At 34.7% G+C, this 21,940-nt stretch overlaps 1 protein-coding gene across 3 annotated transcripts in view; it reads right to left on the minus strand.

Annotated features, from left to right (window-relative positions):
- Positions 1-21,940, minus strand: part of LOC138691095 (trypsin-1) — a 149,946-nt gene that overhangs the window by 44,781 nt on the left and 83,225 nt on the right. For 2 of the 3 annotated variants that reach the window (XM_069812803.1, XM_069812801.1), the window contains exon 1: positions 14,735-14,812. The exons of the other annotated variant lie outside the window; for it this stretch is intronic. In XM_069812803.1, coding sequence (XP_069668904.1) covers positions 14,735-14,810 — 76 coding nt within the window. In that variant the 5' untranslated portion in view covers positions 14,811-14,812. Of the gene's footprint in view, positions 1-14,734; positions 14,813-21,940 lie in introns of those variants that run through there. 3 annotated transcript variants of the gene reach the window in all.

The following is a 21,940-nucleotide window of genomic DNA, read 5'->3' on the forward strand; positions in this document are numbered from 1 at the left end:
TTAAATTTTGATTGTTCCCTTCTTTCTACTACCATGCAACAATCTTCATCAAACCACGGTTTTTTTCTTACTTTCATAATAATCTATGCTCTGCTCAGCTGCAATTTTGATATTATCTCGAATATTTTCCCACACGTTATTAATATCCAACTCTTCCTCAACATTGTTGGTACTTGCTAAAGCGGCAAACTTATTTGAAATTTCGACCTGATAATGTAGCTTAGTTTCCTCGTCCTTGCATTTCGGATATTGAATCTTCTAATATTAACTTCTTGCTCTACTCGCGTGGCTAGTGACAGTCTTTCTCTTAGTACTCCAATTACAAAATTATGGTCAGAATTACAGTCTGCCCCTCTGAAGGTTCGAATGTTTTGTTTATCTATCAAGATGTGATCTATCTGGTTGTGTGTCGATCTATCTGGAGAAATCCAAGTCTATTTATGTTGATCCTTATGGGGGAATGTTATACTTTTGACAATTACATTTTTTATGTGGCAAAGTTGACTAATCTAACTCCATTGTCATTACTAGTTACGTGTAGACTCTCTTTTCCCATAATCGGTTTAAAAATATCCTCCCGTCCGACTTTAGCATTGAAATCTCCCAATAAAATTATCATGTAATATCAGGCACTTTATTTTTATTGTTTTAAGAGAATTTTTTCTTTATTGGTTCTATGTTTATATTTTTTAATGACTTTTCTTATTACTTGTTGGTAATTCTTTCGATATTTTATTAGCATAAGATATGAAATTAATTATTTAAATAAAATAACCTAGATAACTGATCAAAAGTGTGTTCCAATTCCTCATACAAGCTATCCTTTATATGGTCGTTGTTCTTTTCTGTAGGGGCGTGAGCATTTATAACTACAATATAGCACCATCTACCCTTGAGTACTAAATAAACTGTCACTGATAAATTCGACATTTTTTACTGCTGATTGTATTCTTTTATGGATAAAGAATCCTGTTCCTAATTGCTGATTATTGTTTCCTTCTAATACTTTTTATTTGCAATCGGTATATAGAGGTTATGTGCTTGTTAAAAGATATTACTAGTTCACAATGGAGTTCTAAGCATATTCTTTTCTTTTCAAATAACCTCAAGCTGAGCTTTAAAACTAATTCTATGGGAATTCACCCTCGCACAATAGTACTGTTGGCCGCTAGTCTTTTAGGAAAAAGAGCCTCTTCCCTGCTTGAGTAGTTTTCTATGCAAAGGATTGCAACAAATTAGGCCGAAATTGCAACAAAAATATAAATAATATACCTGAAAGCCTAGATCATCAATAATATGTATGATATTTTCTGCTATAAACCAATTTTTCATAAAATACGAACAATGCCGTTTCATTTGATAGTTTATTCGAAACAACACAAAGAAATCCAAACGACAATAATGTTGACTTCCATTTGGAACAAATGGTTCTATTGTAGGCCTACGTTGTTGATTTTATATAACGACATATTAATTTTTTAATAAAATTTCCAGATTTGATGTGCGTCATTCCTCTACTCCTCAGTATCTTGCATCAAGCTCCCAAAGACTGTCAATCTCAGCAAGTTATTTAGGTCTACTTCTAATCCCCCAACACAGAACCTCTGCATATTCTTCATCATTTAGTGCTTCACTCCCCCGGCTTTGGAATTCTCTCCCGCGCTAATTCAGAGACTGTCGAATCCTAACATAATTTCAAAATAAGTTTAGAAAGTTGTTATTAGATAGGAGTTAGGCATCTTTATTACATTTACGTTTGTGTGTAAGCTAGTGTTTCATATTAATTTAGTGTTTTCTTTTGTCCCTTAAAGATTTAGGTTAAGATTTATTCTTATTTGGAATATTGTTTCGTTAGGTCTCTGTATATTATTTTTCTGTGTTACTGTATATTCTGCATTACTAGTATCTATATTTTCAAGTTGTAAAATATGTTATATTATTGCTAACATCTTTGGCATGAATCATATAACTAATCTCATCTAATGTTATAATTTTATTATGTTGTACGAATTACCATCCTACACCAGGTTGATTTATGGTGAAGGGAAGAGAAGATATATTGACCTTAACTTCACCTCTATAAATAATAATTTACTTACTTACTTACTGGCTTTTAAGGAACCCGGAGGTTCATTGCCGCCCTCACATAAGCCCGCCATTGGTCCCTATCCTGAGCAAGATTAATCCAGTCTCTATCATCATAAACCACCTCCCTCAAATCCATTTTAATATTATCTTCCTATCTACGTCTCGGCCTGCCTAAAGGTCTTTTTCCCTCCGGCCTCCCAACTAACACTCTATATACATTTCTGGATTCGCCCATACGTGCTACATGCCCAGCCCATCTCAAACGTCTGGATTTAATGTTCCTAATTATGTCAGGTGAAGAATACAATGCGTGCAGTTCTGTGTTGTGTAACTTTCTCTATTCTCCTGTAACCTCACCCCTCTTAGCCCCAAATATTTTCCTAAGCACCTTATTCTCAAACACCCTTACCCTATTTTCCTCTCTCAAAGTGAGAGTCCAATTTCACAACAATAAAGAACAACCGGTATATAACTGTTTTATAAATTCTAACTTTCAGATTTTTTGACAGCAGACTGGATGATAAAAGTTTCTCAACAGAATAATAACAGGCATTTCCCATATTTATTCTGTGTTTAATTTCCTCCCAAGTATCATTTATATTTGTTACTGTTGCTCCAAGATATTTGAACTTCTCCACCTCTTCAAAAGATAAATTTCCAATTTTTATAGTTTCATTTCGTACAATATTCTCGTCACGATACATAATCAAATACTTTGTCTTTTCGGGATTTACTTCCAAACCTATCTCTTTACATGCTTCCAGTAAAATTCCCCTGTTTTCCCTAATCGTTTGTGGATTTTCTCCTAACAATCACGTCATCCGCATAGACAAGCAGAATAAATAATTATAATTCTAAATTGACTGATAGCCTGCTAAACAAAATCTTTTCAATAGTTGAGGAGTAATTTGTCATGCACAAACAGACAGAAGGGTATGTCCAAAATCACTTTCTTAGTGTGAAAAATGTTTAAAACGTTTGTTTCGTGAAAATCTTGAATTTTATTTTTTTCGGCACGAAAGTGAAAATAAAAGAGACAGAAAAAAGAAAATAATTGGCTAAAAATGAATACATAGGGAATAACAAACAGAGAAAGAATAAATGTAAACACAAAAAACAGATAGGAAGGGAGGGGAGAAAAGGAAAACACTTAAAATAGAAAGGAAAAAATATGCATATAAAAGGTGAGACCATGGCTAAGAAGTGATGATATTTATGGTAGCGATTATGGCCAGGAAGTTAATGCAAAATCATACATTTTCAGTTGGTTTCATTCCATTCTCGTTGCAATATGTGCACGAATTATTACTTTGCGAGTCTGAAAATAGTTATTTAATGTGGCATATTAATGCATATTTTTACATGTTTTCCCCACAGCATCATATTTTCGATGTTTCTCAACTGATGGGTATATTTTCACAATATTTTTCACTATTTTTTTATGTTTTCGTCATAATTTTTAAATATTTTTTTGTGTCGTCTATATTCTGGAAAAGAAGATACCGGTACAAAAATTAATTTTAGTAATTTTTAGTAAGAATTCGTAACATTAATTTAGAGATTGACAACGACCTGGTCGGGCAATACGAGCACCCTGTACCATTATTGTCTAATGTTTGTGCATCTTCTGGCAATAAGCTTTCGGAATTTTCTAAAGATTTGTGTCAAGTACTGGTATTCATTGCAGCAGATGGTGTTCCTTTGTAGAAAATAAACAGTTCACAAGTATGGGAGATCATGGGAAAGTACTGCGATAGAGAAATATCTGAAGAATCAGCTCTCAGGAAATTTTGTGTAGGAAATATTTACAAAGTTGCCATTGGAGAAATCCGACAAAAAATAAAGGTCAACAATCTTTATGTTTCTATCGATGAAATGGCAGACGCTTATGGTTGTAATATTGTGAATGTGACTGAGTATTTTGGAGACATATTTTTAATGAATGTTGAAGAGGTAGAAAGAGCAAATCATTCCACCATTGCCCAGTGTTTTGAAAATTCCATGAATATCCTATTTTCAAATCGTGCAAAACGTGAGAATATTTTGCTGCTTTTACAGACGCAGGGACAAAGATTTTTAACAAAAAATGATTGACGTAACATATCTGGCACATGGGCTTCATACAGTTTGTTCATTACTCTAATGTGGATGTATTTCGAACATGAAAAAGTGTTCCTGAAATCACCATCTCGTTGCAAGGCATTCAAAGAAATTTTACCGGGTTGGAGCACATAGCTGGAAGACATCGATTACTATTGTAAATATGTTTCTATTGTTAACCATTTCCCTGATTGAGTTAACTCGGGTTGCTAACTTGTGTCAAAATTTATTAACCCGAGTTAACTCGTTTGAGTCCCATTTACGCTGCTAAGGATTATATCCCGAATATATACGTTTTCATTGTTTCATTAACCTTTTCCTCACCAGATGGCTAGAGAAGTTAGTGATATTGCTATATCTGATGGTGTTTTTTTTTGTACTTCTTCCTTGCGAGTGGAATTCTATACTCATATAGCATTCACACACAGTAGTGAGTAGATGCTAGTTATTTTGGGCGGTTTCTGTTTGTATTTAGTGTTTTTTTGTGCTGTTTTGTGTAAAGATGGATCAAGTTAGTGATTCCGAAACTTTTGATCAGGAATATATTCCTGTAGAAGATTAGGAAATGAAATATCGGTATCAGAAGACGAAGTTATAGACCAACAAACAAATTCAGATCAGTTGATGTCGCGTCTTTTCGACAGTGGTTTGAATAGAAGACATCTGGCACCACTTCGTCTGCACCTCCAAGGTCCCCATTCCCCGAAATTTTAACATTGTTTCTGATAACGATAATTCTCAATTTTTTAAATTATTCTTTGATAATGAACTCATCAACATTATATTCGAGGAGGCGATTCGGCATGCTAATAAGTGTTCACAGAATGCTGAAAATAATTCGTGGCGCCTACTACAGACTCAAAATACAACACAATTCGGCTTAAATGTAGACATTCTCCAGAAGTTATTCCACGAACTCTGAAGAAGAACAACCAACCAGACAGTGTTTCATATGTAGTATTGCGAGAGACTCAAAATACAATCAAATTCGACACAAGAGCAGATACTACTGTCCGGAATGCAATGTGCCACTGTGCGTAATACCCTGCTTTCGAGTCTATCACACGACAAGCAACATTTAACGCCTTGATAACAGCACTGGTATTGTACCTCATAAATTAATCCATAAAAAAAAACATAATTTGGTAAATAGTTCAGGAGAAAATCAAAGTGGGACAACTACCAGAGCTGGAATCAAGGTGCACGAGATAACTCGGGATAATAATTCAGGTATAAATGTATGCCTACTTCATAGTGATTTTTTAGGTATGTAAGAAAATTAGTGATGTGCAGTGATTCTGCAATATTAAATGACCTCTATACAAAAATAAAAAAAAAATATGACACTTTTTTTTCACAAAACTGGTAAAATATATAGTAAGGGAAGAGGTTAAAAGAGTGATTGAAACTTTTTCTTCAGAAAGTAGTACAGCTGTAAGAGTAGTTAAGGACTCCACGAAATATACTAAGATCAGTGATAAGTTAACTCACACAGCATTTCCTCAAATTTTGGAATGATTGTTTCAAGTAACACTAAATTAAAGACAAGTAGGTTGTTGCTTACTCATTCTCTTCAAGTTACTGAAGAAGTACAGAAGAAACTCTCAGTGACGAGTGGTCCAACTAGTACCATTGCAAAGTTAAAATTACAGAACTTTTGAAAGAAATATTTTCGGTATAGATCAGTGAAAGAAATTAGCGAAATTTTGAGTTAGATAGATTACGTTCGTCAAAATATAGAAGAAGAAATAACGCCAGAAAATGTAAGCAAATTTGTTTACTGTCCAACAACTTTTACAGGTGTGGAACACTCTTTTTCTAAATATAAGGTCTTGCTTGTAGAAAATAGACGCAATCTTATTATCAACAATCTGAAAAAGCTTTTTGTCGCACATTGTAATTCATAAGGTATGTCCACACTTATTTTCCCGAATTGTATTCATATTGTTTGCAAACCTCTCTTCAGTTAATTTTGTTTTCTCATTTAAAGATTTTTCTATGGCCATGGCTGAATTTGATACAACTATATTATGACAAATTTATTGCATATTTCAAGAATATATGTTGTATGTTTTAACATTTTAATGACATGGATGTTTTGCAGTTTGATAGAGCAATAATTTCCGGGCCCTATTAATGATAATGATGACGTCGGTGATGGTTGTATTGCTGGTGATGGAAGTAAGAAAGAAAGAGAAACAAGGAAAGTAACGAGATGAGGAAGGAATAAAAGAAATCAGGAAAGGCAGAGTGCCCCAAATAAATAAAATATCACAAAGAAGCAAACGAGAAAGTATTAAAGTTAGAAAGAAATGAAGAAAGTGACAACAAAAGAAGAAAAATAAATGAATAGCTAAAGTGATAGAAATGAAGAAAGGGGAAGAAAACAAGGTAAGATTATGAATATGAGCTAGTAGAGAATATATACTGATGCTGCTCCTGATGATAAAAAGAACAGACAAGCAAAGTAATAAATAAATGAAAGAAGGCAGAAATCTAAAAAACAAAACGGAAGAAGGGTAAAATAAATGAAAGAAGAAGAAAATAAATAATACAAATAAAAGTAGCCTACCTACATAAAGAGAAAAAACAAAATTAAGCACGTTCAGGAAGGGATGTAATTTCTAGGCTTAGATAAAAATCAAGTTTTGCTGACTAAACCTTCAGTACAAACCAATGTCTATTAGCTATTCATGACTTGAACTAGAGCATTAGTTTAGTAACGAAGGCGAAATAAGATTTTGGAAAGCTTTACAACTGTGTGTAATGCTGTTAGTCTGTTTTGCATTGATGTCTATTGATTTTGATTTGATGAATTAAAAATTGAACTGTGTGAATTTTAAACGTTGTTATATATCTTACCCACATTGGTGTTGTGAAACTTTCCTGTCTTAAGACCCATTAACAATGAAAATTAAACAAAACGCAAGCGTTAACTTAAGAATGTAAACTTTACGGTAAAATCAAGAGCATTCACGATGGGAACATAAACATAACCGCAAAGATACTTGGTAACCATAGAAACATAACAACGACGCCATTTCCTCATATTCTGTCGTATACTTCAGCGCTTCAAGATTGTGTTCTGTTTGCAAATAACGTAAGCATAAGCACGGCCGACTTGATGCTCGCTTTGCTTCTTCCTTACCGGCCTTGACAATTCATGTTGATCCCTGTGTTAAAGCTGTCATCGAGAAAATGTGAAATTTCCGCCAGATGGCATTAGTTGCCAAGGTTCGCTGAGGAATGTGTGTATGGTTTCTTGTGCGATTATACTAAAATATTGTGCTTCTTTCTACTGGTAAGTGAGTTTATTGTGATGTGATTCAAAATGACGAATTGTTGTGTACCATTGTGTACTTCGAATAGAAAAAAGAGTGGAGGAACAATATCATTCCACGAATTTCCGAGTGATAGGGAAAGATGCGAAAAATGGCTTAAAGTGATTTAACGCCAAGACTTCGTTCCAAACAGCAACTCCCCATCTTCAGTCGTTTGTAGTTTACATTAATTTCAAGGAAGAAGATTATTATAATAATGGAAAATTTAGACGATTAAAACCAAATGCTGTGCCTACAATATTCCATCATTATCCTACGTATAAAGTGACAAATATCAAAAGACCTAGACGAACGATTATTAAAACTGATCTCCCTCCACCAAAGAAACGCAAATCTTTTAGTAATATTGGTTTTTCACTATTTGAACAAGATGTCCCGAGTGGCTCAACATCAGTTAGTGACATTTCCTTCTTGCCAGTTGAAAATGACCATAAAGCCACGCAAACAGACGCTGTCAACATTGACGAGCTAAAAAGAAATATTAACAGATTGCGTGTGAAAATTACACGACTTAATCGGGTGTTACAAGAGAAGCAAATGAGATAACGAAAACAACCGAAAAACTCCAACTAATTGAAAGAGATCCTTTACATAAAGAACTGGAAAATGTAAAGAAAGAGGCAGATGAAGGCAGTATTCATGCAAAATTTATCCTAGATCAGCTGCTTAATCATCGAAAGAGAATACCAAGGTGGAATAGTGAGACAATCAGAGAATGCATAATACTGCAATACATATCTCCTAAAGGTTATTCCCATATACGATCAAGAGGTTTTTTTAAACTGCCTTCTAAGAGAACACTCACGAGATATTCTGGCCCTACTGATTGCTCGTCTGGTGTCACTCCTTTGATTAAAGAAAGGTTGGACTTAGAGGCAATAACCTCACTGTAGTTGAGCGGTTTTCATCACTTATTGTAGACGAGGCTGCAATCAATCCCAAGATAATATACGATCGCAAGCTTGATACTTTTTTGGCTATAAGGAAACAACAGAAGCACAAAGAAATGAGGATGAAATACTTGATATTCCCAAGAAAGAAGTAGTGGCTAATCGAGTCTTGTGTTTTGTTTTAAGTGGCCTCTCAACCAGCTACCGTATACCATGTGCATTTTTCTTCACAAAATAAATTATCAGGGCAAGAGTTACATATACTAACATTGCAAGTGATTAGTGAAGTCGAGAAATGTGGTTTTATAGTTATTAGAATTGTTTCTGACAACCATAAAAGCAATACTACAATGATGAAGCATCTTTCAGGTGGTTCATTGAAACCCGTGACCACACACCCTTGTGATGGAAACAGAAAGTTATTTCTAAGGTTTGACCAGTGCCACATATTGAAAAACATCAGAACCCAATTCCTGGAACGTGAAATGTCTGATGGTACTGGAACAATCTCAGGGAAATATGTGAAATTGTTACACAAACTCCAAAAAGATGATACAGTGAAACCTGTCAGATATCTCACGAAAAAACACGTTGAGCCTACTGCATTTGAAAAAATGAACGTTCCATGTGTAATTGCTGCTATCAGAACATTGAAAGAAAATGCAAGCTCACACCCTGAAGCCCACAAATTCAAAGATTCTGATGCGACATTGACTTTTATGGAAAATATCAACAAGTGGTTCACAATGCATGATATTAGCAATACACATTATCATGTAGAAAGTAGAAATCATGATAAGCAACAGTTCTTCTCTTTGGATGATTATCGTCTAGATTGGCTAGAAAATTATTTCCTTTCTTATCTCCATACAACGAAGTGTGCAAGTAGCACACGTCAAAAAGATTTCCTAACTAACGAGACATATGAAGCTATCACGTTGACAACAAAATCAACTGTTCTCTGCATTAAATATCTTTTAGAAAATGGGTACCATTATGTTCTTACTAGAGCATTTTCAAGTGATCCTGTTGAGTCGCTCTTTAGTACATTGCGCCGTATGTCCGGATCAAATGACATGTTGGATGCAAGGGCAGTGAACTTCAGTTTGCAAAAGATATTGAAAACGGGTATTTTGTGCATGTCAAACTTTAGCAGTGTAGAGAACCATGCATCTGACATCACAGATGGACGACCTATTCAAGAAGTAGATATGCCAGATACCGCTGCTGCACCAAATAGTATTCCCGAGTCAGTTTTAAACATCCTGCAAGAGCTACTAAACCAATCAGGTGAGCTATAGGCATATTCAATGACAATTAGTAATTTCATTTACTAGTAATTGTTACAGTGTTTCATTAAAATTTTCTGTTGTTCTTATTATTTATTATTGCAATTTTTTGTAAGCCAGGAATGGATTTTTTACAGACATTCCATTACCAACAATGAAAACAGCAAGTTTGACATACATTGGTGGCTATATAGTACGAATAGTGGAAGAAAGGGTCTCCTGCATGGGATGCTTAGATTGTATAGCTGAAAATACTAATAGCTCTCCATTGATGAGTCTTATTGCAAATCAAGATTTAGGAGCTCTGTGATATCCGAAACCTACCTTTGTTTCAGTGTTATCAGTCATTCATCGTTTTGTTGAACGGGCAGTACCATTCATACCAAACAAGAATATATTAAAAAATTTGTGTTCGGAAATTGAGCCGTTACTGTGTAGATGCCCTCTCTTGCAATGCCCAATTTGTGACGAAGACGGCCAAAAACGACTTGCTAATATCATTACTGTTAAATTTGTTAGGCCACTTCTAGATAACATTGCAGCAGCTTTAACTGAAAAGCTTGTTCCTTCGAAGAATGCGGCTTATAATCCACTGAGTCGCAAAATCTTGAAACTATGATTCTTGAATCTGCAATATCAAGTGGAATGTACCAGTGCAGTGAGTGAAATTATAAAACTTAGTACAAGTTATGGTAAATATTTACCCTAAATGATTATTTAGAAACATCTCAGTTTAGGCTAGGGGAACTACTCAGCGAATGAACTACAAAATTACACCTCTGTCATCATGTTACTTAAACTGAAAAGGTTACTATGTGTTATCTTCCCTGCTTTTAAACTCACGCTTTTACCATAATTAACAGAACTAAACATAATAACACTTATTATTTTCTTATTTATTATTTATGAGTGTTATTATTACTCTTTAATCATTTATTTTAATTCATATTGAGTATTTCTTCTGTGGACACCAGAGCTTGGCAGACAGCGCCTCGTGGTGGAATTGAGAAATTATCCAATTTCAAGAAAACATTACTATTGTCTAGGCCGTATACAAAAAAGCGAAGGGACATCAAGTCGGCCGTGGCATAAGCATGAAAGTTTGGAGTTTGCAAACTTTCATGTTAACGTCTAACGGCAATGTTAATGTCAGTGTTTATGTGAATCATTGTGAATGATCCCATTTGGTAACCTGGCCGCAAACTTCTGTGTTTATGTTACGGTTATGTTTAATTTTCATTGTGAATGGGCCTTTATTCTATTTGAATATAATGAAGTGCTGATCTAAGTGAAACAGAAAGGAAAGTGAACTGTTCAAAAGAGATGTAAATTGGACTCTCCATCTTTGGTAATGAAAAAAGAAATCACAGCGTTTCGAAAACTGGTTGTATCTTCGTCTTCAGATCATCAAAAACGGCGTGAGAAGAGATTCTTACTCGCTGGGGTCGTTATACTGTAAGTAACTAAATCTGCTTGACTGATCCCACCTTTAACGACCTACTTTTTAGATGTAACGTCTATATTCGACGTACATTAATTAATAGACAAATGAAAGGGTTTGGTGGAACGAAAATTACACTGACGTCATGAAGCTTTGGTCGCCACGGAAATGCTTATATCATATGCGATAAACTCAACAATGTGAACGAGTCCATTCTTATACACAAGGGAAGTCCGCGTATATACATAACCTACTAAACTTGGTGGTTGCAATATATTAAAAAAAAAATGTTATTCAGTTCTGATGTACTTTGTCATGGGCGCGAAACAGACCCGTGCATCGTACAAGCGTAACTATAGAAGTTAATACAAGTTTGGTATTATTCACATACAGATGAATAATTAACAATATTTAAGGAATATTCTCATGCTTGCCACTATATAGAGCGGAAGTGAAGTTTCAGATTTCCAGAGCGAACAGCTCGTGTTGTATGTAACAAAAAAGTATAAAATCATATTGGTGGAATTTTCATAGTTTCTTTATAAAAAAATGTTTTTCCCAAATGTTTAACAATCTCTTAATCGTTAACTATTGCGAGTAGGTTCGTGATTTTTGTCCATGTCGACAGGAAATCGAATAAAGAATAATTTATCCCTCTGGCGTATTTCAATAGCGTTTAAATTTAATCTTAAAAATGCCTAAATACAAGCCATTGCACGAAGAGTGCTACTGGCAACGTCTTGGCCGATAGAGGTTACGTATGGAGACTCACCGAGTTCGTTGACCTCTTACATCTGTAGAGTGACGATGTTGCCGGACTGCTGAAACTTCAAACTTAATTTTCTAATTAACCGTGCATTTAATCACAAAATGTAATATAGGTTTTCTATTCATTTACATGCAGGTTTATTTCACTTCCACCCTGTATACAGTATATCAGTTACCTAATTATTAATTGTCTATGGCTCAAAAACAGTTCTTCACTTATTTTCTGAATAATACATTCTGTTTTAATGCATTATTATTATTATTATTATTATTATTATTATTATTATTACTTACTTATTTATGGCTTTTAAGGAACCCAGAGGTTAATTGCCGCCCTCACATAAGCCCGTCATCGGTCCCTATCCTGAGCAAGATTAATCCATTCTCTATCATCATATCCCACCTCCCTCAAATCCATTTTAATATTATCTTCCCGTCTACGTTTCGGCCTCCCCAAAGGTCTTTTTCCTTCCGGGCTCCCAACTAACACTCTATATGCATTTCTGGATTCGCCCATACGTGCTATATGCCCTGCCCATCTCAAACGTGTGGATTTTATGTTCCTAATTATGTCAGATGAAGAATACAATGCGTGCAGTTCTGTGTTGTGTGACTTTCTCCATTCTCCTGTAACTTCATTCCTCTTAGTCCCAAATATTTTCCTAAGAACCTTATTTTCAAACACTCTTAACCTATGTTCCTCTCTCAAAGTGAGAGTCCAAGTGTCACAACCATACAGAACAACCGGTAATATAACTGTTTTATAAATTCTTTCAGATTTTTTGACAGCAGACTGGATGATAAAATCTTCTCAACCGAATAGTAACAGGCATTTCCCATATTTATTCTGTGTTTAATTTCCTCCCGAGTATCATTTATATTTGTTACTGTTGCTCCAACATATCTGAACTTCTCAATCTCTTGAAAAGATAAAAATCCAATTTTTATATTTCCATTTCGTACAATATTCTCGTCACGAGACATAATCATATACTTTGTCTTTTCGGGATTTACTTCCAAACCTATCTCTTTACTTATTGAGTGTAATTAGTTACCACTGCCACCGGGTATATACCCATTGCAGTGTGAATAAATACATACATACATACTTGCTTCTAGTAAAATTCCCGTGTTTTCCCTAATCATTTGTGGATTTTCTCCTAACATATTCACGTCATCCGCATAGAAAAGCAGCTGATGTAACCCGTTCAATTCCAAACCCTCTCTGTTATCCTGGACTTTCCTAATGGCATACTCTAGAGCAAAGTTAAAAAGTAAAGGTGATAGTGCATCTCCTTGCTTTAGCCCGCAGTGAATTGGAAACGCATCTGACAGAAACTGACCTATACGAACTCTACTGTACGTTTCACTGGGACACATTTTAATTAATCGAACTAGTTTCTTAGGAATACCAAATGCAATAAGAATGTCATATAAAACTTCTCTCTTAACCGAGTCATATGCCTTTTTGAAATCTATGAATAACTGATGCACTTTACCCTTATACTCCCATTTTTTCTCCATTATCTGTCGAATACAAAATATTATTATTATTATTATTATTATTATTATTATTATTATTATTATTAGCCTATTGGAGGACTGACTATTATTCATAGCTTATTTCATTTCGTTCAATAGACACACCTAAATCTTACAACAAATTCCCTGTCACTTTTTGATTATCTGAATAAGGAAGATACCAGCAATGACAAAAAAGTGAAATCTACACTTCTTCTAATTAAAGAAGTATAATTTGAGACAAATTCTAGTCTGTTTTACAAACACTGAAAGACTTCAAAATTTTAGCGCACCAAACTTTATGAAGATTTAAGAGTGGATAATGTTAGCAACAGAATTCAGCACTGGTTTTGACATTACTAAAGGCTCATTCACAATAAAAATTAAAAATAACGTAAGCGTTAACTTAACGCTACAGTAAAATCAAGAAGTCATACTATCATTCACGATGGGAACATAAACATAACAGCAAACATACTTGGTAACCATGGAAACATAACAACGGCGCCATTTCCTCCACGATTGTGTTCTGTTTGCAAATCACGTAAGCATAAGCATGAAAGTTTGGAGTTTGCGAACTTTCATGTTAACGTCTTACTGTAATGTTTATGTCAATGCTTATGTGAATCATTGTGAATGATCCCATTTGGTAGCCTGGGCGCTAACGTCTGTGTTTATGTTACGGTTATGTTTAATTTTCATTTGAATGGGCGTTAAGTCGGCGAGATTGACGAAAAAAAAATCTCGCAGTTGAAAAAGCTGAAAATGCGTTGTATCACTAATACGTTTTCCAGTTATTTGTAATGTAAATGTTACGTAAAGTCGAATAATTTTGTGAACGGATTGTAAATTCGTAAAATGTCTTATACTGGATATAAACTTCGATTGTATCACAGGTATAATTTAACTTTATGCACTTTTCATGTAATACGATGAAAAGAGTAACCTAACTGCTCGAACGAAAGAACTCTGGCGGTTGTTGGCAAAAACACTCTTTCTCCTTCTCTCTTGACATTGAATATCCGGTAGATAGGATGGTATGTTATATCCTCCACGTGTGTACTAATCAGTACTAATGCAAACAACGAAACAATATCGAAATGTGACACTTAATAAGCAAGCATTGCTTATTTTGTTTGACAAAAACTGACACTTAAGAACACTTCAACATGGATTGTGTGCGGTGGCGAACATCACTGGAAACACGAGCAGGAGCGCTTGTTTGTTGTCGATGCAACAGCCACATGTGAGGAATGTTAATGAAGTGTAAAGCGGATCAATGAAGTTGTAACTCACAGTTCTCGACGCACACGACAGAGCGCGCTGCTAAGACGACCAGGGCGCAGGGGTACAGCTGCATCAGGATCTCCATGTCGCACTGCATCGCTAGCCTCAGGCCTCACTTTATAACAGCAGCAGGAGAGGCCACGCGCCCCACCCCTCTCGCCGCGACCTCGGACGCACGGCACAGGGAAAGATTATTCGAGGAAGAGACCAGAGTTTAAGAAACTGGACCGGCTACCAGGTACATCACAGACACCACATTATAGGTTATCATACCTTCACCGATAAGTGCCACTTTAAAATTAGACACAAGTTATAGAATTTATACGAGTTTTAGGCTTTCACGGTGACTTGTGATCAAAATTAGATTTTTGGGTATTTCACCGTATCCTGGAACTTGACGTTTATAACGTTTCGTAACTTCTTACGAATTTCAGCATCAGGACAGATAGAAGACAGCTCAGTCGTCCGGATTAGTAGGCATTACCATCTGGTGGTTGCCATCTGCCCTGTAAGTAGTTCCGGAACATTGGAACTATCAAGTTCCAGGACACGGTGGGTTACCCAAAAGTCTTATTCTGAAAAATGCAAAATTAATATCCAAATTTCATACTTTTCAAAATGTTTGTACCTTTAGTGACAAACAATGTATGAATAAAACAAAAGAAACCAGGAATAGATATTGTTTTAATATAAAATCCCACGCTAACGTCTCTCAGGTAATTAACGAGCTTATTGACGCTAGACTGACCAATGAGAATCGAATTACACTAATAGTTGAAAGTATGCTGCTCAGAATTAATATGTGATAGTTGCTTTCCTCCTCCATGCACATGTTTTATTTATATCGTCTCTGCTTCGATGTAGGCTAGCAGTCTCAACGTGCAACAATTAATTTCAATAATTGCACAATTAGTTATAAGGAAAATGGTTTACAATAAAAATTATAGATAAGCAATGATGAAAGAGTTTAAAATAAAGTATTGTTATAACCTCAAATGTTCCATGTTTTTATTCCAAGGCGCCTTCTATTCCCATCAACTTATCATCTCTGCTTCGATTCGACTGTTCTTCCGGATCTTGTTATTACGGGTATAACCGTATAACCTCGAACAAATACCTTACTATATAAGGTATCATATCATATCATATCATATCATATCATATCATATCATATCATATCATATCATATCATATCATATCATATATCATATATCATATATCATATATCATATATCATATATCATATATCATATATCATATATCATATATCATATATCATATAGCATATATCATATCATATCATATCATATCATATATCATATCATATCATCATATCATCATATCATATAACATATAACATATCATTCTCTGACTTGCACGTGAAAGACGTTCTTTATAATCACTAAAGTGAGATATTTGCCGTGCTTCATGGCTTATAGGCCCATGTAATTCATTTTTGCACTTAATTTCTTACTGAATGAAGTCTGTACATTGAATATCGCATTTTCTTTGGCAGCGCGTAAAATGATTACTTAGGCCTATATTTTTTAAGCACTAGTGTTTTAAAGGGTCACTTTACCCACTGATAACATTGGGTAAAATGCAACTTTATGCACTACCGTGGAAAAAATACATTTACAAATATTTCTGTACTTCTTAATAGTCCTCAGTAATATGACTGTACTTTAAAAGGGACGTTAAATAAATATTTACAATACTATAATCTTAAAGTTTCGGATTAACCTCTTTATTGTAAGAAAATGAGGTCATATAAATAATTACAACTACAAATATCACATCATCTCTTAATAGCTCTTAGTAATATTAATGTAGTTCTAAAAGGAAGGTAAATGTTTACAATATTATAATCTTATTGATTGCGAATAAACCCTTTACTACAAGAAAAATGTCATATAAAGAATTACAATTACAAATATAACTGTATTTCTAAACAGCTCTTAGAAATGTTATTGTAATTTTAACACTTGAAAGAAACATACTGTATATTCCGAAGTGATATAGTGCTTAAAGTTGAGGAATCAAGATACATATATTATTGTAGTTTAACAGGGATATTAAATGAAGAAGCACAATTTATATTCTTGTTTCCGAACAGTCTCTCTCATATGTAGACCTAAGTAAGATGCCAAATGAAGAATTACAATTACAAATAAAGAGAGCACAGGGAAAGAACGTGATAAGTCCAAAATTATCAATTCTCTGTTTTAGATGTCATGTAATAGCTCGGGTATTGTAGACTTGTATAGTTTTACTATACAGAATAAGAACTTCATTACTCCAAAAGAAATATGAATAATGATAACCCAAAGAAAATAGGATATAATGGGTCTTGAAACTTTCATCTTGCTTTCCTGTAAAAACAGCAAAACGTGACCACTATATTGTAACAGATATATTATGAAGAACTACAATCTGTGGTTGCATTGTAAAGTGCGATAAGAGAAAAACTATTACTTTGAGAAAATTCAGTTTAGGTTTCGAGGAAATGCGGTAAATCAGACAGTAAAAGAAGTACTAATTAAAAGGAATTGACGCGTACTTACTGTATAGTGCTATTATTATTGACTCTAAAGCAGGGATGCGATACCTATTAGTATTTCAGAGCGCGAGATTTTTTAAGCTCTCTCCATAAGCGCGGAGCTTTTCTACCTGAGGCACAAGGGTGTACAGCACATACAACGTTGCAGACCATGACAGATCGCAAGCGAGATTGCAATACAGATTTTAATGATAAGTAGAAGGTTCAGTTTTTATATAATGAACATGGTGGTGAAGTACAGTGTTTAATAAGTAAAAAATATATACTATATTATTTGTAAAAAAAAATGTCAAACGTCAGTACGAAACACAACACAACACAGATATAGACATTATTCTGGAGAAGAGAGAAATTGATTTCAGACAAGAAATAATGCTGAAAAATTAAGAAAATCCGCGTTTTTTGTTTTTATAATCGTAATCATATTTGAGACTGTTTTAAATGTCTTAACCATATAATCATATGAGCCTATGGCCATACATGCGGTGCGTGAGTTGAGACGAAATTTTGTTTGTTTTTTTATGCTGTTTTCTCGACTTTAAAATGTTAAGCAGTTTACTGAATGAAAAGCTTCTTGCACAACAGTTATTGTCATATTGGTCTGAAACTTCTCACAATGATCAATTATGTTGATAAATAAAATTTAACTAACATTTGTATGAAATATTAAGTTTCTTCGGGGAATATTCATATTGCACTTAGATTAAATATGCTGTAATGGTAAATTTATAGAGTTAAAAAAATTATTGTGTATCTCTATTTAGACTGATCTCCAAAGCTAATTAATTTTTATTCCCATGACTATTTTCAAGGCTCTGAGCAAATATGAACTAAAAATTTTGAAAACTTTGACGCAAGGAGCGTTTTTAATGATGTCAATATAAAATATATTTAAAAAATATAATTTCAAAATTAATAGACTTAATGACACCAAATTGTGTACAGATTATATAGTATTGTAGATCAGTTTATATAGTTTAAATATCACAAATTTTGGCCGAAAATTGTGGAAGTTTTAAAAATCACATATCCCCTTAAATGGTTGACCCCAAAAATTACGATGGTTCTTCAATAGCATAATTTAATCAGTTTGTTTTTCGTGTTACGTGCATCTCACAAATCACTCTAAGAAAATGCATTACGTAATCACGACTGGAGAGTAAGGACTACATTTTCACAATCACATAATCAATATACTCTATTTCAACCTATATCGTCATTATTATTTTTTCAATAAATACTCAAAAGTACTCAGAGATCACACACGTCGAACAGGTAGACCCTATTAGTTTCTCCTAACCAATGAAGTGAAGTATTTACATAATAAATAATTGCTTTTAACAAGAATATGGTTTATAAACAATGAACTTTTCCTATTTCTCTTTTTGTTCTTAAAATCCCTTTGCTTTGCGATTTGTTTATATATTAAATAACTGAGTAATTAGCCATATTACATAACCAGAAATTTAGTAACGCAAGTTATTGTAATAATTGCTGCCTTTATTCGATGTATATGCATGTACACCCCTGATGTCTACGTTACGACGCTATGTAGTGGATGCGCTATGCGCTCGTGATCAAGGTCGAGCTCTTCTACCGTGATCGGGAGCTAATATCGTCTCATCCCTGCTCTAAAGGATATCATTTTTATTTGATTGGTTTTAATGACCATCCCATAGTTATTTTAAAGTAAAAGTTAAACAAGGAAAATGCAGTCAAAACATTTCACACCGAAAACACAAAATTATAGTTATTATCTAACTGTCTTTAAATAATATATGCAGTTAAAATAGCGTTCAATAATATCATAATTACATTGTATCTGGATATTCTGTAGTTAAAAAGGAACACTGAGCAGTTATTAATGGTACTTCTCATTACAGACGGTAGGGTCAATAACAAAACCAACCAGGTCACGACACGGCTCCACTCCGTGAATGTGATGACAGAACACCTGCCCATTAGGAAGTACGAATCCTGTGAGGCGTAAAGGACACTGGGGAGTGTCAGCAAGGTGATGCTGGAAAACACTCTATGCGGGAATAACTAGCAGACATAACGGGAAAGCACGGCCCCCACTATTCAGGGCCGTACATACGGCCCTGTTTTAAGGTCGGACATCATCCACAGACAGGATTTTCCGTGTCATGAAAGGTTAGGTCACATTATTCCGCACTATTTAACGTGATTTGTTCAAGTTTAAAGCCCTATCTTGTCAAAACGCCTTGTGTCCTTCAGGCGTTCGCGCAGACATGAACTTGTTCAGTAGTACGTACCGTACCTATTTCACCGTACTATATTACAAGTTAATTGTTAGTATCTGCACTTGTGAGTTTGGGTTATAATTGATCATGGAGAAATGAAATTTCTCAATTTATTTCATTTAGATCCGTACTAGGATGTCTGAGGTTGAAAGCCAAAGCGTAAAGAAGAACTTATTAATTTCTCATTAACCATTGAATTTTTACCAAGAAGCTATTCAAACCGACTAGATGGTTAAAATTGTAGTTATCATACAATTATCTGTAGTAATCTCAGACCTCGAGTGACATTTATTAGGACTATTTTGTGAATAAAATAAAAATATAAATAATATATCCCTCAAATTCGCACACAAATTGTTAATAATTGTATATTTACGAATACTTAACCTATTCAGATATTGTGAAGTTGAGATAGATTGAATATCGATTACTGCAATAAAGAAATTGAATGTTATTCAGTAATGCCAATTGCGTAAAGCGAAATACAGGTTTAACAATGTTAATTACATGTACTGCGCTTTTCTCTTATTATAACAGAAATTCCCGGGCTCGGCTCTCGGTGAATTTTTCTTGAAGAAGAATTCCCTGGCTGTCTAGAGTCTGGAAATTTGTATGAATGTGAGTGTGCCGGGTTAATATTAACCAATCATCACAAATATAAAAATACATCAAGACTGTCGCTGGGCAGTAACCTGAACACACGTTTCAGCGTCATATTGTTGACAAGTAACTCCATCTGATAGCACAACCATAAAGCATCTAATAGATGCTATAGAGTTACCAACAACGAAAAAAAAAAATAACATACGTTTGCATTATAAGCTGAAATCATAATATAATTTAAACATTTTATAATATAATTAGAAATAACTTGATTAATACATTAATTAAATAAAAAATTGTTTAAAACGCAGTTATCAAATCTGAATGAAGGGGTGTAATTTTTTTTCAGATAGCCTACAATGGACATGGAATTAGAAGATGAAGATGTGGAAGTAGAATTTCACACTTTATTTAGTACACATTACACACTACACCGAGAACTAAGAACTGTGTAATATTGTGCGGCAACAGCTATATAGCAATCAGGGGCGGCTTTCGAAGAGGGGCTGCGGAGCTGCAGCACCCCCAGACATTTGTGACTCTTGCCTCGTTTTATGTTGTGAAATACATTTATTATACAGTCTCTGTTTAGCGGCTCGAATTTTTTAAAAATTTCCCTCTCATTGACATGCAAGCAATCGTTAGTGAAGTCACTTCCTCCCCTGGTGCTGCCAGAGCGAAGCCAGACACGAGGACTATGGGTGAAGCCACTTCCTCCCCTGGAGCTGCCAGTCTCGTCTCGGATGCTTTGCGCGTTAGTTTTACCATCCCCATGCTGCCCCTGGCCGTGAATCCAGAGTTTCCAAGAGCTGCAAAATTTGCAGCAGTTTGTCAGTAGCGCGCAGTTTTAAATACATTTTCTTTAAAGTTGTGAGTACAACAAGTGCAACAATGTTTAATTCTGTACAATATTTACAGTCTATTCAGTTCAGTACCTTAGCAATTCAGGAGAAATGCGAAATTAAGTGCCCATCAGTTGAATCTCATAATGGAAAGAGCCGCTAAGCAAAATACAAACGCTCGCATATTTTTTGCTGATTTATCCAGAATCCCTGCTTTCTTCTCTCTATCTCCACTCAGTCTGTATTAGCTTAATGTGTTTCAAAGAGAATTCCATCAGCTGGGGCAACAAGATGGAGTTTTAAAATAAGAACAGTAAATGTTGTTCATGAGAAGAAGGAGCCATTGCTAGAATGTTTTCAAACCATAATGGAATCTGAAACATCTAACAACATCACAATAAATGAGGCAAGCGCCCTGGTGAGTGCTGTTGAAGATCCTGAATTCAATTTTTGGCTCAGTTTTTTCATTTATTGATGTATCATGTAGACATATTATACAACCAACTACAACATCGCCAGTTAGATATTTCTAAGGTTCAAATCTGCATATAAAAATTAAATTATGGTTTATTTAACGACACTCGCAACTGCAGGGGTTATATCAGCGTCGCCGGTGTGCCGGAATTTTGTCCCGCAGGATTCTTTTAAATGCCAGTAAATCTACTGACATGAGCCTGTCTCATTTAAACACACTTAACTGCCTGGGCCGGGATCGAACCCACAACCGACTATGCTACCGAGAACGACTCTGCGTATGAAGCTTTGTTAATGCCATACATACAATACGGAACAGTGCACAGTTGAGCAGGAAGATCTGTGAAAATGAAAACCCTAAAAAGCGTCGTAAGGTCGAAGGGATTCAGACAAGGGTTGCAGCAGCCAAGGAAGTGTGTGACGTCATTATCACACAAGCTAACACCCGATTCCAGTTCATAGATCATATGAT

The sequence above is a fragment of the Periplaneta americana genome, chromosome 16 (assembly GCF_040183065.1).
Source record: "Periplaneta americana isolate PAMFEO1 chromosome 16, P.americana_PAMFEO1_priV1, whole genome shotgun sequence".
Classification (NCBI taxonomy): Eukaryota; Metazoa; Arthropoda; class Insecta; order Blattodea; family Blattidae; genus Periplaneta; species Periplaneta americana.